Here is a 23,094-nt window from a genome sequence, read left to right as displayed (position 1 = left end):
TCCATGCTGTTGACAGTTTTTAAACCACTCTGATATCTGTCTCTCCTAAATTTAAAACCCTGGTTCTTTCTCTAGCCCACAGTTAAGTTGTTTTGCTGGCTGTGTTTCCTCTCTAGCACTGCTCATTGAAGTCTCTTGCTCCAGTCCGCCCCCATTTCCTCTCGAAAGAAGAATTGCTTGCCTCACTTTGTTGTGGACTCTGCTTGTTCCCAGTATTTCCCAGTCCGTGTTGGAAATGGGTACATTGGGTGTAGTTGTTTAAAAAATGTTTGGGCCATAAGAGAAGTAGCAGTTAGCCTGGTAATGCAAATAGACAGAATATATTTGAGGGTTAAAATATCAAACATATCCATAGGTTGTTACGTGTAATTTGCTGTGACTGAAACACTCTCCGGTGAGATAAAGTAATCTCTGTTTTTAGTCTGAGGGCCTGTTTCTGATTTACAGCCCCCCCTTTCCCTCCCAGAGCAGAATCTATGGAGCTTTGCAGAACTCCTTATTTTCCAGGATTTCTATCATCACCTAGTCAGTCATTCTCTATAAGACTCCTATTTAGCCATTCGTAAAGCAACTTCAAAGGAAGAGGAAAGTATATAAGCCAGTATATAAGCAAGGCTGAGTTCTCTTACATGAATAATGGAACACCATTCCCACTAATTGAATTCATATTAGGGGAAAATAAGTGTTTAGCACTGATAAATAGCCAGTAGATAAGACAGTCAGCGCACACTGGAGCTGTCTGCTTGCAGTTTTGTGGGCTGAAATGGAAACTTTTAAAATTCATGGTGTTAGTATTGGAGCAATACCCAACATCACTGGCACAGCATCCTTTCTTGGCTGCAACAAGCGAAGTGTTTGCATAGCAGCCATTTTTAATGAAATTGTTATATATTTTTTATCTCCTCCTTCCTTGAAGGGGCTCATAGGGCTCCCGTGTGGTTCCCTAAGACTACCCCCATTAAGCTTTAGAGATGGTTGTATCTCATTTGCCTTCAGGCCTTTCATGGACCTGATGGAGAACCTGACTTGACATCATATTGCTTGAAGAACAGCTGGAATTAAGTCTGGATTATTCTGTCTGAGTGTCATGAAACATAGGTGTGGTCTTAGGTAGATAAATTGGCCATGGGTAGATAAATTGATTTGAAAATAGAGTAAATAAAGGTTCTTTTAGAGATGTAGTGAGATGTAACTCTGTTGATTTATTGTAATGCGGAACACTCAGCGAATGATAGCAAGCACTTTTTTAAAAAGGAGGCTTTCAGCAGCGGAAGGAGTCCCTCCTGCCACCACCTTTCCCACTCTTGCCTTGGAGGCCTTTGGTGCTCTGCTGGCAAAGGGCAGCTGCCAGCGATAAGGACTGTGGATTTGGGGCATCACCTGTGTAGGATCAGGGGGGGCTTTTGTACATCAAGGTTAGCTGACTGGCGGAAGAGGGGAAAGAAGCGCAGGAGGGGGTCAGAGGCCACCTGCTGGGCGTGGATCAAAGGGTTCAGAGGTCAAAGAGCACTTGGAGCTTAACCATATCAGTCTGTGGAGTTGCTATTTCAGATTGTAAATCTGACGGTGATTTTCATTAAGACCTCTCCAGTGCTCTGTCAGGCCACCAAATAATAAAATGAGATATCCTCTCCTTCCTACAACCGCTAACACTACTCCAGCCACCAGATTGAGATAACATTGGCCTGTGGATGCCAGTGGTTTCTATTTAAGTAAGGCTCCAAACCTTAAAATTTTAGGGCAGTTGTGCCGACTGTGAAAATACAAATGGCCTTTTGGACCAAGCGTCCAGTTGCCAACGAGTCCGATAGAGCTGCATAATAGCTGGGAAATTTTCTCTGTACTTGTCCCCTGTATCCTTTACAGTGCTGTCTATGCTTGCTCTTGCTAAAGAGGGCAGGGGATTTTCAGTCAAATTGGTGGGTGCCAATTTGTATTAGAGAGGGTGAGTTAAAGGTGTGCAGTGATGATGATGGCGACAGCAATGGTGAGGACAACAACGACTGAAATGGCAAAACGATACCTGAATTAACATTTGCCAAAAAGCATATTTATTTACATTCAATAAGGAAATGAAGTGTGCTCACAGAAGCCATGCTTTTCCTTCAGCAAGGGCTGCCTTGGAGGTTTAGGAATAGCTTTTCCCAGTCAAGATGCTAATCCTTACACTGTAGTGTGAGGTCTATTATGTTATCAGAGCACATGTAACAAATCTGGATTTCATACAAGTCCCAATAAACAATGCTTTGTCAACTGCTTTTGCTTTTGCCATTAGGCAATATTTTTACTTGACTCTGTGAGGTCATTCCTTAACTTTTAAAGCTGATGATAACAGCGGACATTAAATAAGATTAGAGGAGCAGGCATGTCCTCTAAAAGCGACTCAGATCAGATATGCCATTATAGTGACAATTTCATTCTTGTGGAAGTGGGAGCAGGAGTTGCAAAAGCCAGAATGGTGGAAATAATTGTTCCTCTGCTTTGACAGTTACATTTGCTTAGGATGATTTGTGGAATTTTTGAGTACAGGGAAGAAGGACTCCATACTTCGTGTCTTATGCCTTGATCATGTAAGTCCTTGCAGCTTGTGCTCTGCAGTACAAAGTCACCCCTTTGAGTTTCTGTGAGGCTCAACGTGAGTGTGAGATCGCACAGAGTTTTACCGAAGGAGAAATTGTGGGGCTGCTTCTGTTGAACGCCGAAGCATGCAGCACCTGCTGATTGTTTACAGGCACAACATTTAAGACCCCCTGCTGCAGTTTGCTCAAGAAGCGGAGAAGGTGCTGCTTCTACATTTTCAAGTGTGGGGATCCCCCCCCCCCCCCGCTCCAGGAGACACTACTTTAAGTTGGTAAAGTCTGTTGTATTCCACAGTTTTATGTGGGGCCATAAACTTTGGATTCAAAGCACTTGTTAAAGTGTGCTTTCCTGACATTCTTCTCCTCCTGAATAATAATAAAAAAGCAGTTAGATTAAAAGGCAGGTGGGGATGTTAGCCCAAGTAAACCGAAACACGTTATGATGGGGTTGGCTTATTTCATTTCATTTCATTTTATTTATGTACTCTTTGGCAGATTCCTCACATCAACTCAGCTGTACAGCCTATTGTTCCCCAGTGGCATGTTGCCTTAAGTCTTGTGTACTATAGCAGAAGGAGAGCAAAAATGGGGGAACTGGTGAGAGGGAACAACCTAGCAGGGGACAGATTTGGGGTGCCAGGAAGGGCAGTAGTACAGAAGACAGGTGAATGTAGTCTGGACAAGATCTGCCAATATGTTCTCCTGAAACAAAGGTTGTGTTCTTGTGCGTTTCTTGCACAGGAGAGCTTTCCTGTTGGCTCATGTTGTACATTGCCTCCATGCAGAAATCCACAAATATCGTTTTGGGCATCCTGTTATGAGCAATCGGAGGGGCATTTCATCCACAGGTTCCCCAGCAGCTGAAATGTTGTCTCGGTCCTCTTCCTTTTCAGCTGATCCTTTGAGACCAAGCCAGGTCAGCTCCTGCTGCCAGGATAGAAAAGAGGCTTCTGTCCAGCCCACTAAGCCCTGAAGACCAAACTTCTGGCTTCAGTTAAGCCGTTACTCGAAGGCCTTTCGGTTGTGCCTTTCAAGAGTCCTCTGGGTGTAACTGAGATTTTTCCTCTTCTTCTTTTGCTGAAGTTTCTAATGAATGAAGGAGGCAGTCAGTTGCTCTGCTGCTTCCTGGCTCCCCAAAGAAGCAAGTCTCCTAAGCTCTGTTTGGGTCTATCAGATATACAGCAACCAAGTGACCTTTGAGGGCCTTGAAGTTGGAGGGGGTCTTTTCCATTTTTCAAAAGGCCGCTGCTCTGTTCATAAAACAATGAATCCCCTTTTCAAATACAAAAGTTTTTTAGCGTTTGGGAAGTTGTGTTATGAATCCTAGCAGCACTAAGAAACTTTGGACAGAATCTGTTTTTGTCCCAGCTGTTGGAAAAAGCACTTGGATGCTACATAGAGGTTGACATGTTTTATAGTGACCTTTTCCTTTGCTTCCAACTTTTCTATTTTCAGAAAGTTAGAAATATGGCCCTGGAAGATGTGGTCATCCTGAATGTTGACACTAACACACTGGAAACACCTTTTGATGATCTTCAGAGCCTTCCAAATGATATAGTGAGTATAAGTGTTGTATCTTTCTTGCTGTGCTGAACAGTTTTTATGTCTTTGCACAGAAAACCTCCCTTTCCTCTTATTTCGCAAGACTCTTGTGATGGTTGAGTAATTTTAAGGCCAGGAGGATCTCACTTGGTTATAACTACAAAAGTCATGGAGTTTGATAGGCTTGCAATAATCATTCAACCTTATGCACAGCATGCACACTTGTGATTTAATGCTTAAAATGTGATGCTGTGAGCTGATGCTTAAAATCTGGTGTTGCAAATTAGAAATGTTTCAGTCCTGACCAGAGCTGGAAAGACACTGAATGGAAAGGTAAGGAAGAAGGCTTTAAACTGAAGCAACATCTGGGTCCTACATTTCTGACCCATAAATCCTGTGCGTTTTCATCTCTCAAAGCTCAGCACTGTGCACTGACAAGGAAGGATACACCAACTCTTTCTTTGTGTTTCCTATTGTTTTGGGAAACATTGGCCCTCGTGAGGTTCAGCTGGCAGTTTTCCCAGGTGGTTAATGAGGTTGTTGCCACTGCTGCGCCCCTCTTCTAGATTTTAAAAAAGTCTTTGTTAAGGATTTAAAGATGGGAGTAAGAATTTCGTAGCTGTAGTCTCTCGTCTGTCAGTCTGTAAAGTTTCTAACAGGGGGGAGTCAATCTAGTTCAGACTGTCTGTAGTATATATAGCAAGGGGCAAAGTAGAGGTTTTGACTGCATGTCATAGTATAAAAATGCAAAAACTGTAGAGCACCAAGGCTTTCTTCAGGGGCCTATAAAGGCCCAGTGAGGCTAATTCTGATTTCCATAGCTTCCTTTTGTGTCACAATGATATCTGTTGTTGTCCCCCTTATCTCCTTCCTCTGTAGGGTTTTCTGCAGCCTTGGAAAAGAGCAGACTTGTGTAGTTTATGGAATGCAAATAAGGGTTGGGTCTTTGGGTCCCAGCCCCTCATACATATTGGGGGAGGGGAATATGAATTGTCAATAATCAAGTATAATATTTGATTTTATGTACACTGCTACCTCGGGTTACGAAATTAATTCGTTCCGCCATTCCTTTCGTAACCCGAAAATTTCGTAACCCGAAAAGGCTTTCCGTTAGCACTGGAAAGCCTATAGCATTTGAATTTCGCGCCGAAATGAATTTCATAACCCGAAAAATATTTCGTAACCCGAAACAGTTTTTTCCAATCCAACTTTTTCGTATCCCGGAAATTTCGTAAGCCGATCATTTCGTATCCCGAGGCACCAGTGTACCTTCATGAAAAGAGCCATTGTGAGAGTATACTGGAACATCAGAAGAGATGTCACCAAATAAACCCAAAATTGAAAGCTTTGGAATGTCATAAACTTTAAGAGACTTCCTTCCATTTTTTATTATTATTATCTTATAACAGAAGGGAGGTCCATTTCACTAGTTAAATTTTCAATACAGTTTTCCACAGATCTGCTTAAAAGCTGTGAGTTTATTATTGTTGTTGTTACTACATTATTATTATTATTATTATTATTATTATCATTATCATTATCATTATTATTATTTGATGGATGTTTGGAGCCTCACAGAGGAAGTGCTGCCAGCAAATTCAATTATCCAGCTTAGCTTGCAACAAAAATGTACATGGTTTGGGGTTTTCTCTCCTCTCACCTCCCGGTGCTCCAAGCTGTTACTTAACTACAGCTGAGTTTAGTGGTGTCTGAAGGGGAGGAAAAAGCTTTAAGGAGCATCCTTTTAGTTATAGTAATTAATAGCTTCCGACTTGCCCTCGTCCCACTTCTGTTACTTAAGGTACCTGGATAGGAAAGCTTTTTCCGCTGCTGTAAGTTGGCTCTCCATTGTGCCTTTGGCCACTAGAGAGCAGATGTCCTCCTTCATTTGTAACTGGATTTATGTCAAGTTTTTTTCCATGCTTCATGTGCTGGTGACTCTGCATAGATCACACACTTTATGGCTGCCAGAATATAAGCAAAGCTGATTTTTTTGCACTGTTTTTCTGCCTTGGGTGGCAGGAGAAGAAGAGCATCTGGTGAATCTTAATAGAAATGCTGAGATATTTTGCTAACTCCCAGCATTTGTAAGATCCACTTGGCAGAGTTTGTGCCTTGATGTTTTGGGCAAGGGTGATCTGTTGGCAGCCATTGCAGTGGAAGGGCACCAGCTTTTATCTTCTGATTCAGGGGATTTCAGACTCGATTTCTCAGATAGTGACTAAAGCTGAGGGAAGCTACCGTCATGGAGTGCCATGACCAAGAAGGTCCTGTCTCCAATTGCTTTCCAGTGTATTTCTGAGGCAAAGGGATGTATTGAAATGTTGCCACTAGCTGCCATACTCTCTGCATCTTTAAGATTTTAATGAGAAGCTAAGAGTAATTTATAATTCTTACTTGGACAACACCTCTCAGGTTGCTTTTAGAAGTGGATGATGTTTGTCGTTTTGGATGCAGCAGAGATGTCTTTTTGTAACAGGATGAGCTTTATACAAGAAAAGAAAAAAAGTCTGAAGATTTCTTGGTAGACACATGCGAGACACCACCAGGACCTTTAATAATATAGCATTGTTTCAGCCCATCAGAATATGCAGGGATCAAACCTTTTGAACAGGATAATTGTCTTTTGATTATTTTATTTTATTTTTCACCCTTTTTCTTTTTTATTGCTTTGCATGGTCCTAGAACAAGGAAATGATACATTAATAATTGCTTTTGCATGTTGTGGGCATTTAAACTTGCTGAGTTGGCCACATGAGAGTAAAGAATGCATTTTCTTGATTATAATCCCTTCCAAAGGGGAAAAAAAGATAACTTGCATTTAAAGGTGTTTTTCTTCCTGATGCTATGTTTTTCAGTAGAATGTGTTTTTCTGGCTTTATTCATGTTGACAACTAGAAAGCCTTGGATCTAATTAAAAGAATTTCCACTCGCACCTCTGCTGAACCATTTCATTATGCTGCACTGCACAGATTGCATTTCGAAACATGGTGATAGCTTAAATCTGACCTTTAATCCTGAGCTGCCAAGAGTATAAAAATCTTCTTTAAAAACACTTCCAGGATTGGCTGTGTGTTTCTGTGCCTCCTAGTAAGAAGCAGCCTCTCTGCGGAGAGTGGCTACTGTCCGAGTTGGGGGAAAAGGCTGCTGCCTATATAGCAGAACGGCTGAGCATTGTGCGCCTGTCTCAGCCATGTACATAGCTTTCCCCCACAATGTAGAGGAGTAAACAGTCGCCTGGTTGCTTGCCAGCTGAAGGGCTTAAATTGCCCAGAACCTGATGTCAGTTCAAAAGTGTATAGAAGGTGGCAGCGAAAGAGAGAACGCCTCTCAGCACATGCAGGGTGTCGCTTTCTAATTGCCGGGTTGCAAAAGCTAGTCATTGCCACACAGCTGAGAGTTGTCCAGGGGATAAATAAAGTCCAGCTCTTTTCGTACACTAACCTCCTCAAGAAGGAGTTGGTTGGGAAGAGATGCTCCCAAATTGTGCGACCACCAAACCTCTGGAACAGATGGCAACCTCTGAGGTGAGGCTTTGACCATTGGGATGGCCATTTGATCCTGAGCTGTGTCAGTCACAAGTGTGGACAAGAGCTGGCCATGGCTGCCCAGACTCCTCAGACCACTGGAGCACTGAGCAAAGAAAGAAGTATTCTCCTTCTGTTTTCTGGATTCTTGCCATCGGCTTTCTAGGGTCTGGGTTCCAGCCATGGGTGAGCACTGTTGGGCCTTGTATTCAAACTTGCTGCTCCTTCCCTTCTTTAGCATGGCACGGAATTTGCATTTTAGCACCTTATTTTTCATTAATAAAGAGGAGTTTTACTAGATGTACATGGGATAGATGTGTTACAAAGTGAGATACAAGTAATGTTTCTAACACAGATTTACTGTTCTTCTTGGCCACTTTTGCCATTAGTAAGTAGGGTAAAATAATGTTCTCTGATTCTGATTCTCCTTGTTCTCTTCAAACTATGTATCATTAGGTTTGCCCCTGTTGTGTCTCCCTTTTTCTTCCTCCTCCCCACAAGCTAAAGAGTCTCAAAATCTTTCTCCATGGGGCACTTGTTCTCACATTATTTGATTGGATAGCATGATCTACTCCCTCGTCTGAGAAGAAGAGAATCACTTGCCCAGTGCCCCTGCGACCTGTGCAGTTTCAGCTGCCATGATTTGGAAAGCAGTGACCAAGGGGTGGCCCAATAAGGCCATTACAAGTTGAGCATCAAAATAGAGAAGATGCTCTCCAGTGTCTCCCTTGTTCTATTGGAAAGGAGGAATGCGCTCACTGAAAGACACTATGTAGGTATCAAAAGGAGATCTCCCAAAAGGTATCAAAATCTAGAATACAGAACGTAGTAATGAGGGAACAGGCGCTCCCAGAGTGTGCCTGGCAGACCAAATGCTTGTGATTCAGGTAACCTTGAAGGCTTTTGTTGGTTTTGAGAATTTGTCAGCGTAGGAAGATATGTGGGGTTGGTTTTTGCTCAGTTACCGTCATGGAGTACTTCTTTGTGTAAATGGTAATGAGACCGTTAGGTCTATGTTCACCTGAAGTGCAGCTTTGTGAATCGGAGGCAATTAAACACCTCCAGGATGAAAGGGAAAGGGCAGTGAAGGTTAAGTGAGGAATAATCTGATGCACAGGTGGCGAGAGCCTTTGAGAAAGCGAGGAAGGAAGGGAAGGACCGTTTCTAAGGATGGAGATGTGGCTGTCAGTGTTGTCAACAGGCGCAGTGCTCCCCCCAATTGCTTTCAGGGTGTGGCAGTTTAATCCCCCTCCCTTTAATGAAACACTCTTCTTCAGAAATCAGGTTTACATGGGGAGTTGTCCGTTGGGAATGCAGTTGGAAACATGGACTCCGAGGCCTTCATATCATTCAGTGATCCTTAGTGGTCCTGCCATTGCTATCATGATGGCTGATCTTAAACATCGTTCTATTTATCTGGGTTGTAAAGCCACTTTTTAGGAAAGTGGCCCAGATTGCTGCCTTCACGGATCACAAGGCAGTCAAGCACTCCACTTCCTCCAAGTATCAGTACGTCTATGTAGTTTGAAGCTTGTTGGGTAGTTCCTTCTGCTCTCTTCCTCAAAACTATTGGACAAATTTCTCTCTTCTTCTGCTTAACCTTGCTTGCAGGTTACTTTGGAGATCAGTTACTTAAGAATTGTTAAACGCTTTCCCCACTGAAGAGGGTTACTTTATTTCTTAAATGTATTCGCTTATGTTAAATATTCACTTATGTTAAATACTTTAAAGATAGTCACTTACTTTAATACAACTGTCTTCCTCTCCCCAAGCTCTCAAGGTGGTATACTGTATTAGCAGATAAAATTTAAAACAAAGCACTGAATACAAATTATAAAATGAGCAATGTCAAGATAAAAATCTTACCTTGCATTTTGAAACCAAGCCAAACCCAAGTAACATCCTTCCAATTCTGGCTAAGAGTGCTTACTCACATGCAAATCTCATTGAATTCAGTAGGATGGACTCTTTTGCTGAAACTTTTTAGCACAGCAATGAAAACTGCTCATGTTTGCTACTATTATTGTTGTCACCTTCTGATATGAGTCCTTATCTTTTCTTCAAGATTCAGAGCAAACCATAATAATAATAATAATAATAATAATAATAATAATAATAATAATTTTAAAATGCATTTTATTCAGTGCGTGTACATCCCTCTTTTCTCCAGAACATCTTTTCCTTATGGACCATGTGTTTCCCTCTGATAACTCCCATTATATCAACCACTACCTAGTGCATAGAATTTTCTGGCACATTCTTTGAAGATACATTCTTCTTGTTGTCATTGTGTGTTTCTAGGTGTCCGCACTGAAGAGCAGGTTGAAGAAAGTCTCCATGACCACAGGAGACGGTGTGGCAAGAGCGTTTCTGAAGGCCCAAGCTGCGTTCTTTGGGAGCTACAGAAGCGCATTGAAGATTGAGCCTGTGAGTAGCCTGCCCTCTTTTAAATCCAGCTTTACAGATCCACATATGTTTGGTTTATAGTGCAATGCTTCCATTCAGTCACCTGGGGTCGCTATGGTGAAGTAGCAGCGTTTCCTCAAAGGTGAATGTGTGCCTGCTGTGTGACTGCCTAATAACAGTGCACAAGTTTTGGACCGCATAGAGAAAGACAGAGAGAATCCAGTAAGCAAAGATAAAAATTTCCAGAATAGCTTCCAGGGATGGGAAGGGTAAACACGCTGCATTTAGTGCACACAAATAAGCACCCACAAGGGGATGTCAGAACAAAAGAAACGTGTGTGTGTGTTTGTGTGTGTAAGAAAGAGAGGCTGATTCTTGCTAAGGGTGGCAGTAGGAGGTGCCCCCCCCCCCGGACCTCAGTGCAGTCAATCAAAGGCCCATGTGGAATACCTGCCAGATAAACAAGGCCACATGGATTGCTCAGAGGCTCTGTCACCCAAAACTGTATTTAAGGGAACAGAATAAGAACTCGGGTCCACTTGTGATTCTCCATCGGCATGGAACAAATTTATTTATGTTTCTGCAATCAAAAAGGAGGGAACAGTTTGTCTGACTCCTCCTGGGAGAAGATGTCGCTCTCGCCGTCTCTCTTAATTGCTGGAATAAAATGCTGTTGAATCAGCAGGATACTGCGGGTTTATTTTCCTCCTGCATCTAGTGGGGTCTACCTCTGACACCAGATATAAGAGCAGATGTATTTGTGCATGTGGTTGTGTGTGTGTGTGTGTGTGTGTGTGTGTGTGTGCGCGCGTGTGTGTGTTTCTATATGGCTCATTAAAATGTCAGGTGTGAGCATGATGCCTTTCAAGTCCCAGCTGTAGCTTTAATTCCCAGCCATGTAAATAAGAGCTCTAGTTGCACCGAGGCTACCCAGCTCTTAAGCCTTTTGGATCCATGGCAGGCATCAGCTAACCCTTTTCATTCCTGGCGGCTGTCTGTATCTCTGATGCCTCAACCTGGCAACTTGGAAATATGGGTGCCCATGTCACTTGAGGTGTGCAAGGATTAGCTACCCATTGTTTATGTATAGTAAAATGAAGATACTGCTGCCTTGAAGGAAGGGCTGGAAATGGTTATTCTTTGTCTTCTGTTAAAAGTTTGAAAAATTCTCCTGCTCAGTATCTACTGATAGCAAGCTGGCAGAACCTCTCTTTCGAATCTTGATCCTTGAATGGCTCATGCCTTCAGTGTGATGAAGGAAATGCACTCTGGACTTGCTCAGGGGCCTTCTTCTTGGGTCTGTTGGAATGATCATGTTATGAAGTAACAAGAGAAGTGGGATCCGACCAAAGTGGCTTGTGCTGAAGACCTCCCTGCTGGATCGCGCCCTACCTGACAAAACAACATGAATTTAAGAATATCTTGAGGAAATGGAGGGCTTGATCGCCAGTGAAGGCAGCAATCTGGGTCGGACTTTTCTAAAATAACGTCTTTTGGCCTTGCTGTTGGAGGAGGCAAGTTAAGCGAACGCCACTCTGTAAATACAACTTTGCACATTTCACTTTTTAAGCTGAAATGCTAAAGGTTAAAGAAGATCTTTTGAGCATTCATCCTTACAAATAGTCATTTTAATTGCTTAATATTGTGGCATTTTAAATATTTATAGCTATATTGGATTCTGGAGAAAAAGGCAGTGGGCAACTTGGAAAGGTTTTCCCTGCTGGAAACCTACACAATCCTCCATCCTACACTGACACCTAGTGGCCAGAGGCAGCAGCGCGCCATCTGGTCCTTTCTCCAGAGAAGCCAGGTTCTCCCTTACCTTCAGAGCCAAGCATCATCTTTATCAAAATAATGCCTTTAAAGAAGAGCAAAGTCAGGATAATCCACGCCATCACATTTCTGATTTTGGTGTATGATTGTGAAATCTGGAGAGTAGAGGCAAATGAACTCATCTGAAATGTCATCCTGGAGGAGGCTTCTTCATTACCATGGACTGCCAAAAAGAAAAATAAATTGGTTAGTGATCGAATCAAGCCTGAACCCTCACTTGAACCCAAAATGACTAAACCAAGGCTATTGCACATATCATAAGACAACATGTAGTTGAAAAAGACGGTAATGTTGGAGAAAGTGGAAGATAGTAGAGAAATAGGAAGACCTCATTGCAGATGGATTGAATCAAGGAAGCAATGGCTACAAACCTGCAAGACCAGGGTAAGACATCTCTTTATTCATAGCATCTTCATGAGTTGAAGCCAACAACAACAACAAGAGTAAAGAATACACAGGTCTGGCTGACAAATAAAAAGAAGTGAAATCCAATTCCCTTTTGACTTGGTAGTTTTGGCTTTTGGCTGCTTGCTCACACTTTTACTTCCAACTAGTGACATATATAACCCTCCTTCCTCTAAGTTTTGTGTGAAAACTTTTCTCAGCCGTACTTCCTCCTGGTCCTGAAACCATTTCATCCTTTGTTTGGAAATTTGGAATTAAAAAAAAAAATCCAGTGAGATTTCTGGCTGATACTGAGGATGATTAGTCCTTATTGGTTCCGATTTTGTTGGCTTATAAGAACAGTGTATTGTTTACAGATATACATCAACAGTTCTGAATTTTATTTAGTTTGAATATAGCCAAAATCTACTGTGGCTGAGATGAAAGGCAAAACCTCAGAGCATGAAAGTGGATGGCCCTTTCTCCTTCCGCAGACGCGATGCTTTTCCCTTGATGACTTTAATTGCTGATTTGCTGAGGCCCAATAGAAAGGTTGGGCGCTTATTTTTAGCCTGACTATGGCTCTCCTTCAGGAGAGTGGGCAAATATCCTTCTCCAGGTGCAGAGGAAATGTCAACAAAGCAGGAGCTGTAGCAAAATAGACAAAGAGAGGAACAAATCAAAAAGAGCTTCCTCCACTTCGTTTGTTTTTTGCTTGCTTCTCAGCCATGCGCGCGCGCGCACACACACACACACAAGGTTTCATGCAGACAAAGATGTCCCTGCCCACAGATTCAGAGTCTCCATAGTGCCAAATAGGGGGAAAGGAGATACTGAGGAAATGAAGGGAAGGGAAATAGTCCTTCAACCTTTTCAGCTGGGAACATGTAATCTGGCCTCGAATCTGCTTCCATTTCCTTGTCTCCTTTGGCTTCAGCTCCTGGAATAAGGGCAGGCTATGAACAATCCTTTTCAAACTCGCGTTAACCAGCTTGAACCCTGTGTGCTTCTAGATGATGAGGGAGCAAGGAGAAGGAAATGGATGTGGGAGAAAGCCCTTGGAAATGCTGTGTGGATGGGTGCTCTGGAGATCCATTTCTCAGCAATGGCTCCCTGTGGTTTCACATTATCTGAAGATCTGAGCCCTTGAGACACAATTCTGCTACGCAGCACAGCATCAGTACCAAAGCCATTCTCAAATCTTATTCTTTTTCTTAACACATGTTTTGCCATCCCACAGACATCTATTATCCAGAGTACTTTCACAGTGGGAAGACATTATAATACCGTTATGGTAGGTGTGATGTTTCCATCCGATGTTTCAAAACACGTTCACAAGAGAAAGGATTTTTTTTCCAAATAAAGAGTTTTGTTTTCTGTCTTGCTTTCTCACCATTTCTAACTATTGAGGCTATCAAGGCTAATTCCTTCCATAGCCTGGAATCTCCACTTCGGTCTTTCTCAGTTCCTAGCTTCCCGTCATTTCAAAATTTACATGCATTGAGGTCCATTCTTCCTGTGTTTAAGCGACTATGGCGATAAAGACTTGGGGTACCAGACCGGGGAAATGTATGGGATTGTGGTAGGACATGGAGGACTAGCCAGAAAGGCTTTGGGAGGGCCTTGGCCCTGACGGTGGTCAAGCGATTGCAGAGCTTTTCAGTGGAAGTGATCTCAGGCTCCCCTCTTAGCAGTCTCACATCTGAGCAGGTGTCACTAAGAGACAAAATGAGGGATGGGAAAGGCTAAGGTGCACAAGAAAGCAGGGGTAGTTCTTTGAGCAGAGCTGGACACAGACACATACATTCTGCTCTTGCCAGATCCTTCCTTGAAGAGGTTTTTCATTTCTCCCTCTTCAGTCCACTGTCCTGTTGTGGTTGCCGTGGTGAAATGTCTTGAAGCAGTTGAATAGAGCAGCAAAGAGTTGCTTTGCTCCGTCCTCCTTATAATTGCTTCCCTAGCCAATGGCCCACCTACTTGCAGGCACTGTGTTTACAACTTGGCCTCCCAAACACACTCATCTGAATGTGCATTGTCCACGCTGAACGTACGGACTCCTGCCTTAGCTTGGTATTTTCTCATTTCTGTGGTGAGAAGCAGAAGCTACTCACTACCAGCATTGCTAATGCTTTGCAGAAATCATGTCATGCCCAGGAGCTCTGATTTCACTGCAGGAGAGATTCCAAGGGAGAGCAAAACTGGTGGGTTGGATGGGGTTGTGAGAGCTGGTTGCTGTAGCTGAGCATGTGGCTTTTCATCTTTTGTAAGGTTCTCAGTTGGAAATCTGGGACCCAGGTAAGGGACCCCGGTGGCAAGAGAGCCTGGTGGGTTTTGCTGATGCCAGGGAGAGCCTTGGTTAGAAGCTGGGAGATCGAGTATTCATAATTCACCTGCATTCTACAGTGCTGGGGGGGAAAACCTGTTCATTAGCAAAATGATTCACCTGTTCATTCCAAGGAGGCTTCTTTCTTGTTTTGAAACTTATTTTTACTTTTATCTATTCAAGATGTCACAATATTGGTGAGGTTTGTTCATGGTGGGTTTTCCCTTGCCTTCCTCTAGGCTGAGACAGTATGGCTTGCCTAAGGCCACCCAGTAGGTTTCCATGATCAAGCAGGGATTTGAACCCTGGTCTCCAGGACTCAAACCAGTGGTCCTGAAACGTTTTACTCTTGGGACCCAGATTTACATCTACATGCAGGCATCGTGCCCCCCCACACTCGACGTAGTCCCCTTTCAGCCCCAGGCAGTATTTGCTTTATGACTAACCCATCTTGATTCTTTGGTGAGTTTTTGGTCATGGCAGTGACTTTGCATTTGGTAGCAGGCTGTGAGATTAACCCAAGATCATTTAATTTGACCATACAATGAGTGTGATCTGATATTTACTGCTTGACTAGCATAGAGGAAGCTCACAAATAGCCTCTCAATTTTAGTGAATGATGCCAGGGGCAAAAAAATAACTATTCAGACCTTTCTTTGAATATCCCCATTACTAGAGAAGATTTGGATAGTGTGAAGTAGCGCTGTAATATTTTAGCAATTGTGATGCAGGAATTGAAGTGCTTGGCTGATAAATTATTCTGCTGTGACTCCATCACCTGGCTTTGTGTGTCTTTGCCTTTTATTTTACACTCCGCTCTTGTTGTTCTTCTGTCTCTTAAGCTTTCATTTTATTTCTGCATTTTGACACACTCATAGCCTGGCTTGCTCCCTCCACCCGACTTGCTTGCATTTTACTTGTAATTGAGACTGTGTGCAGCCTCAGCAAGCAGCGCCACGCTCTCCGGAAGCAGGAGAAGTTGGAGACATTGGCTCAACTAATAATGCACAAGAGACATGGCAAAGGATAGAAGGCAGGCGCCATGCAAAATGACACAGGCAGCGGAAGGGCTTTCTGCGAAAGGGGGCAAGGGCAATTATTTGTGCCTTTAAATGTAAACAAACAATAGATCTGTTTATCTATAGCTGTCCATGAAATATATATACGCTTTAAATTCAGTTGATGCTTTAGAAAGGCAGTGAGATGCATTTCTCCTCTCAGGAGGAGCATATGTTAAAGTGAGCACAAATAGGTAGCAGAACCAAGGGAAGCGGGCAGGCAATGTGGGAATATTTGGTGTGCCAGGAATAAAAGTGCTAAGATTAATGCAGGTAATGTAATTGCCATTACCATATGTGCCATATGTATTTCAAATGTTGAAAGTGCCTCATGCACCTTATCACAATAATCCTGACACAGCAGCCCAGTTAAAAAGGCCAGTCTGTGTTGTTGCCCTCTGTTTTGGAAGAAGTGGAGGCTGCAGCTCAGAAGCCACGGCTCGCCTTAGTCCCTCTAGTTGGGCAAGATTTAAACCAGGGGCTTCTCAGATCGTGCTTTTAGCATCTGCGCCACACCAAAGGATACATGGCAATTGCATTACCTGGTGTGAACTTAGGGAACTGAAGTAGAGACTTGATTTTTGGGTGGGCTGAACTCTGTTGGGTTGATGACTGCACAGACTCTGTATCAGTTAGACTTTGCATAGAGTAAGTCAGTTGGAATTGCTTACAGCATTCATTAAGAATTTAGTTGTCAGAATTTGTAAGATCAGGAACATTGTCAGAAGGAGGGGAAAGGTTCAAATAATATGGCCAGAAAGAAAGGAGGGTTTTTTTTTTTTTTTTTGCACTCAGTAAATCTCTCTCAAAAGGAACAAAGAAAGTAAGCAACAAGTGAATTGCACCACATGTATAAGACAACTCCCCATATGCACACACACACACACACACACCCCAAGCAAAAATGCTAGGTCTGCCTGCCTGCTTAATGATGGAGGCAGTCTTCAAGAGCTGCCATATCGCTGAGTTTTGGCGTCGGAGGGTGTGAGCTTTGTTGTGGAGGGTGGCCTGAATCGTGCTCATCAAAGGAGCTGCGTTCATCTAGGAAAGCGGATGAGAAAAAGTCCTAATTGAATTGCTTTCTCTTCTGCGCTCTCTGAGACGAACCGACAGATTTTTACTGTGACTGAAATATGCATTTTGTAAATTGTAACTTTCCTTGCTGTTTAAATCAGCCGTGTATGTACAGCATGCGAAATCTATGCACGCAACAGCTGGGAGGCGGCTCTCCTCCGAATTCCAATGGGTGCAAATATGTCTTAAGTCACTGAAAGTGCATTGTGAAACAGACAACTTTATGATAATTGGAAGCCCCATTTCTGTCTTTCCACCATTATTGTTGTTATTACTATTTTTTGGAATACAATTAGCACATCATGCAAGCTTTACCTGGTTTCTCTTCATTTACCCCTGACACCTCCTTGAAGTTTAGAGGCTTGTTTGTTTCTCTGCTTTGAACTCTCACGGTTGGTAATAAAGATGAGCAGGGTTTTCTTTTAAATAAACATATTTCCTATTAAAGAGATACAATTAGTGTGCATTGTTAGAAAAACTATATACATATTGAACTGAGTTTAAGTCTTTTACTGATTGTTCAGATGATCATGGCAAGAATCATGTAAGGATTTTGGAGCCAATATCCAATGAAAAGCAGTTTTGGGAAAGGGAACAGTTCAGAGAAGATGTGAACAGAAGCTTTATATAAAAAGGTGGCAACTCTTTTTAAAAAAGGATAAATAATGCATGTAATTTGAAGTGGTTTTATTTCCCATAAGGCAACAGGAATATAAGGCACAAAACCAGGGGCTTGTTTAAGCTTTCTAGTCTGTCTGGTATAGCCATTTTGACATCCTTGCCACAGAGTTGAAGCGGGGAGGGAGTAACAGGGAACCAGATTTTGTCCTTCATTTTACATGGCAATTGTGTTTTCTGTGGCAAACAGTATAGTGTGGACAGCAGACACACATTGTTAAACAAACACACACACTCCCATCTTTCCTCTTGCAGCAATTAGGTAAAGCTGAGGGCCATAAAGGCTTGCTGTCTTTGGTTGGCAGTGAGATAAATAGGGCTCTGGACATGTCTTGAACCCCCGACTCCTATGGTGACGTCTTCCCTTCTGTTGGCAAGGCTACATATGGCTGCTGGTTTTACTCTTGGTAGACAGGGTCAGTCAGGATCCTGCAGAGCAGTGAAGGCAAAAACGGGAATACAGAACTGCCGACTGGCTAATCCCTAGTACATTTGATTCCAGAAATGTCACATTTACAAGAACTTCAAGTACAGACAAGATCTACAGAGTAGGGACTTAGAAAACATAAGTGTGTTCAGCAGGATGTTTTAAAGCATAGGTTTGAGTGGCACAAAGCAGAGGGCTAATAAAGTGTTGGAAAGCCCTGAACTAACCCCAATTAAAGCATGTGTTTTCTTGCTCTCTCGCTTGACAGAAAAGGAACATATTGCTGCCTTTAAGAGAGTTCTGTTCAATTAATGGATAAATCTTATTTCATTATCTTCCCACCATTGCCACCATCCCTGGGTTCATAATTCTGACTAGAGCCCTGCAGCTTATATCGCGAGAGCTCCCAGTTGTATTTTGTTTTTGATGCCACTACAAACTCTAGAGACTCAGGTGATTCTTGTCGTGTTTCCTTTTTGCTCCGTAAGCTATCCACTGTCCGGCCAAATCTTCTGCTACTTCCCTCGCCTTTACCCTCTGCACCTTTTGTGATGGTGGCTTGTGCCGAGATTCCATGTTTTCTTTTTCTTCCCAAGATAATTTGAAGTAATGGCTGTTCTTCTTATTGCTTTGACCATCTTTCTGTATCCCTAGCTGCGTTCTTACCCACTCCGCCTGTCTTTTTGTGCTTTAAAGATGCAGATAGCCTCCTCTTTTTTTTCTTGAAATGTCATACTTTTAAAATTAAGTGGCGGTTGGTGTGCTTGATCAAGGGCTGGAGAAGGCGCTCTGAATGGAATTGAAATCTTCTTAGTGTTCAGGTATTTTTAGCAGCATCTAGTTCTATTGTCTGTTGGCTTAGTGCTCAGACTACCTCTAGATTTCACTGTCTCACTCAACGTACTTTATGATTCATTAATATGGCTGAATCTCTTAAGAAATCCCTGTGAAGTGTAGGCAGCAGCCAAAGTTGTGGCTAGCTTTTTGTATGCAGGCAAAAACACATAGTTCCCTCAGGCTAAACAGCCTTGTCATAAAGCTGAAATCACTGGAGGGCCTTGAATGACAACGCTGCTCGAGAAGTCTTCTCTGCGACATGAGAAATTGTTATTTTTTTCAAAAAGAATGGATCTCAACATACCTTTTTTTGCTTGCTCTTTTACCTTTCCAGCGTATAGTGTCTGCACTCGCCATTACTCTCCCTGAAAAGTTCAAGGTATACAGATGACCCATCTTCTTGCGGCTCTGCTGTGGCCCAGTTCAGATTCACTGAAATCCTGGACGTGTCCTTACTTTTTGGAAAGGCTTCTCTTGCTCACTGGCAGCAGAGCTAAATTGCTGCCTGAGTCGATGAAGCACTTGGCATCTTGAAATAATCCCTGCCCTGTCCCTCCATGAAACCTTTTTTTCCTAGGACATAGGGACCCAGTCAGCAGTTTTGTCTGGCACAGACAGTCATGTCCATGGCCCATTTCTTACCCTCCTCACCTCCAGTGATATCAACTGGTACTTGACTCTTCTCCATTTCTGCCTCATGGAGGCTAGCCTTGTAACCATCAAGTTCTCTGCTCTCTTCATTGAGCAGAGATGTCCCTGTCGTAGATTGGTATATGCAGACGTTGGGTTCAAATTGTGCGGTCTGCCACCTGAGCAAAAATCAGCAGCCCAATCCTCCACAAGTGTTTACAAGGCTATATTTCCTGTTTTGGAGCATCTTTTGGAAGCATCTTTTGATCTGAGGTTGAAGACATAGGTGGAAAAGTGTCTCTGTAGTATTGTTGCTGAATTGGCTGCCTTGTGTTGCCCACGCTGGCCTTTGCCTTCCAGAGTGGTCTCAAATGAATCTGTCCAGATTTCCAAAGTTCAAGCTGAGCTCAGTGGCTAAGTTGCATATTCCTCCGTTCCTTTTTTTCAGCAACCCCTTGAAATGTAGCTTAAATGTCAGAAATATCCCTCTTTTTCACAGGATGCAAAAGCAACCCTCCCAGCTGAGACCAAGAGTGTGTGCAGTCCAGCATTGTTTTCTTCCATCTCTCCTCTTGGGCAGCTGATGTGCAGAGCATAAAAGCAACATTTTTCTCACACTATTGATGGCTAAAGAAGAGCAAATTCTCCTACACCAAAAGGTGTTCTCCTGGTCATGTACAGAGGCCAACAACCAATTCAGAGAGTCACATTGGAAGACCTTATGTGCTACTGTCGGAGAGGCAGGAAATAACACTGCCCTTTTATGTTTCTGAATGGAGTATTTTTATTTTTCTGAATGAAAATTATCTGCCGTAAAAACTTTTTAATACAGATGAAGTAAGAAAGCTTTAGCGTTTGGCCATCATGAGCCATCATCTTGCTGTTTTTACATATTTTATCTTTAGACCATTTTATATAAAATGTCACAGATATGGCATTGAAAAAGTTTGTTGATAACTGTATAACTATGCCAATGTTTTAATTTTTTTTCTTTTCCTAAATCTTGAAAAGGTTTTGTGGAATGAGGATGTGGTATCCGACTGTTCACTGTGCCAATGTTTTATAATACTTGACTATGCCAATGTAATGGAACTGTGGGCATTCTCCCCTCCTACTTGGATATATAGAAGATATAGACCTTCGTTCGGAGTAGAATGTAGATATATTTGTGCTATGGCAGTACACCTGATGTTACATGTTTTGTATTTTTGCCATATTTTGGTGCTGGCCATGTGCCGTAATAAATTCATTCAACAGAGTCCTGTAGCCCATTTTTCTGAATGGAACGTTTCAATATTTTGAAAGTGGCCTTGACAAGCGCAGCTCAAGTCCATCACAAAGTTCTTGATCATCAGTATGTCAACTTCTCCCATCGATTCAGCAGGTCTTCTCACATACATACGTGCATACATACATACATACATACATGAGACGCTATTCTGTTTTAGGACATGTCTCTGGAACATGTGTATGATGTGTGTATTTTTTGTGACCTCTCCCCATCTTCCTCAATTTCTTTAACCATTACAAGTTAAGTAGCCCCTGTTGAGGAAAAGTCTAAGAACCATTCATTTATCACGAGCTGCTTTCAGACAGTATTAAATGAGCCTAAAATGTTTATTAAATTGCACTGTAATCTATTCTAGTAAATGCCATCTGGAAGTATTTTCAATGCTGCCTACACTTGGAGAACCAACTAGGTGGCTCAAAGTTTCATCTGATCAGAGCAATGACAACAAAATTTAAAACAAGGCGTTGTGTGTGTTAGTAGCATAATGATGAATGCAGATTATTTTGGAGTAGTCAGATTGCTGCAGACTTTGTAAAGTGTTGAGATAGGGCAGAAGATCCAAGAGCATGTATGCGCACAACAAGAAGAGAAGCCTGACCTTTTTGAAGTCTTAATTCTTGATCTGTTTCTCAAGTTGCTTGCACTCACTGTAGTTCTTTTTGGAACATTAGCTACAGAGTGAGTTTTGCCATCAAGTATTCTGGTCTCCATGGAGCCGATGTCCTTCCTCTTTCAATCTGAATTAGATGAATACAGCATAGCGTATATTCATGCATAAGTGTTAACAAGGTTCAGCTCCCTGTAGTGCTGTAACTATTTCTGTTGCTTTATGCAGAAGTGTTGGAGGGAAAAGAGACAGGCTGGAGCTGTCCTTGTGGTCACAAATTACTCTCTTCTTCCTTGCTTCAGTCCTGAAAATCCAGGAAGCAACTGCAATTTCTTTTCTGTTCCCAAAGCCCAAGTCATGGCTGATTTTTAAGGCAGGATGGACATGAGAATGGCCCAAGACTATCTTGGTCATGGGATCCTCCTAAGAAGATCTGGGACCCCCAGCACATCCAGTCGAACCCCCTCTGCCATGCAGGAACACATGGCCTAAGCCTTCCCCACAGATGGCCACCCAGCCTTTGTTTAAACATTAAAAGCTCCTCCAAAGCAGGAGACTCCACCATGCTCCAAGGCAGCATATTCCAATATCAAAAAGCTCTTACTGTCAGGAAGTTCCTCCTTATGTGGAGCTGGAATCTCTTTTTCTGCAGTTTGCATCCATTGTTCTGGGTCCTATTCTCTGGAGGAGCAGAAAACAAGCTTGCTCCATCCTCAGTATGACACTTCTTCAGATACTTAAACAGGGCTATCATATCACCTTTTAACCATCTCTTCTCCAGGCTAAACATACCCAGCTCCCTAAGCCTCTCCTCAGAGGACTTCATGTTTTCCAGACCCTTCACCATTTTGGTCGCCCTCCTCTGGACACGCTCCAGCTTGTCCACATCCATTTGGAACTGTGATGCCTAGAACTGGGCACAAGATTATTCCAGGTGAGGCCTGACCAAAGCAGAATAGAGTGGGACTATTACTTCCCTTGGCCTAGACACTCTATTTCTATTGATCGCATTGGCTTTTTTATCTGCCACATCACACCATTGATTCATATTCAACTTGTGGTCAACTAGGACTCCTAGATCCCTGTTGCATATGCGGTTGTTAAGCCAGGTGTCCCCCATCCTATAGGTGTGCATTTCATTGGCCCAGTCTTTGTTCTGATCCCGTTGCATGTGGAATTTGTGAGGCTAATCTCCCTCCCTGCTCCTCCTCCCCAAAGGTGTGCTCCTGGTGCTGTACTCAGGTGTTACCTTGCAAGCCTCCTCTGCCCTTGTCAGTCTGCCACGGAGAAGCCAGATCCGCTGCTGTTCCAGTGCAGAGATTATGGGGCTTAATGAGGAGTTCTTCCAAGCGGCAGCTGATGCCAGAGCCTTCCCTCTTTCCCCTCATTAGCCTCATTAATGAGCGCCTCTGCTCTCCATCGAGAGGCCGGCCTCCCTGGAAAAGCCGCCAAATACCTCTCCCAGGTAGATACATGTGCGGAAACCCATAATTATGGCCCACGTCTAATTCTGGACAAAGTGATGGATGGGTGAGGATCTTTCTCTGGCATTGGGCTTGTTTACAAGGGCTGGGATAGGAGACTGTTAACTCTTAAAGGCCCTGCTTTACAAGAAAAATGTGGCATCAAACCATCAAACCCTGAGATTATGTTGCTTAAAAACAAAGCAAAAACATGGCGGCAGGCTGGAGGGAGACAGAGGGCTTTTGACTCCCTTGAAAGCAAACAGCATCAAAAGTGCATTGAAAAAAGATCTTGTTGCCATGCTGTATTGGATGGCTTGCTGTAAATTTCCAGAATCTGAGATTTTTTGTTAAAGTTGCAGATGCAGCGCTTGTTCATGCTATAACATTGTTTTAATATTTCTGTTAAACAGAAATTAGATAGCCCTGGGTGAT

The 23,094-nt window shown here is 42.8% G+C and overlaps 1 protein-coding gene across 1 annotated transcript in view; it reads left to right on the top strand.

Moving 5' to 3' along the window:
• DENND1A (DENN domain containing 1A) overlaps nucleotides 1-23,094 on the top strand; it is a 171,335-nt gene that overhangs the window by 113,181 nt on the left and 35,060 nt on the right. Inside the window, 2 exon segments of the mRNA XM_042478041.1 lie at nucleotides 4,035-4,136; nucleotides 9,950-10,075. Coding sequence (XP_042333975.1) covers nucleotides 4,035-4,136; nucleotides 9,950-10,075 — 228 coding nt within the window.

Source organism: Sceloporus undulatus, chromosome 7 (genome assembly GCF_019175285.1).
Source record: "Sceloporus undulatus isolate JIND9_A2432 ecotype Alabama chromosome 7, SceUnd_v1.1, whole genome shotgun sequence".
NCBI lineage: Eukaryota > Metazoa > Chordata > Lepidosauria > Squamata > Phrynosomatidae > Sceloporus > Sceloporus undulatus.
Note: the sequence above shows the minus strand (reverse complement) of the source record. Positions and strands in the feature narration are given on the sequence as shown.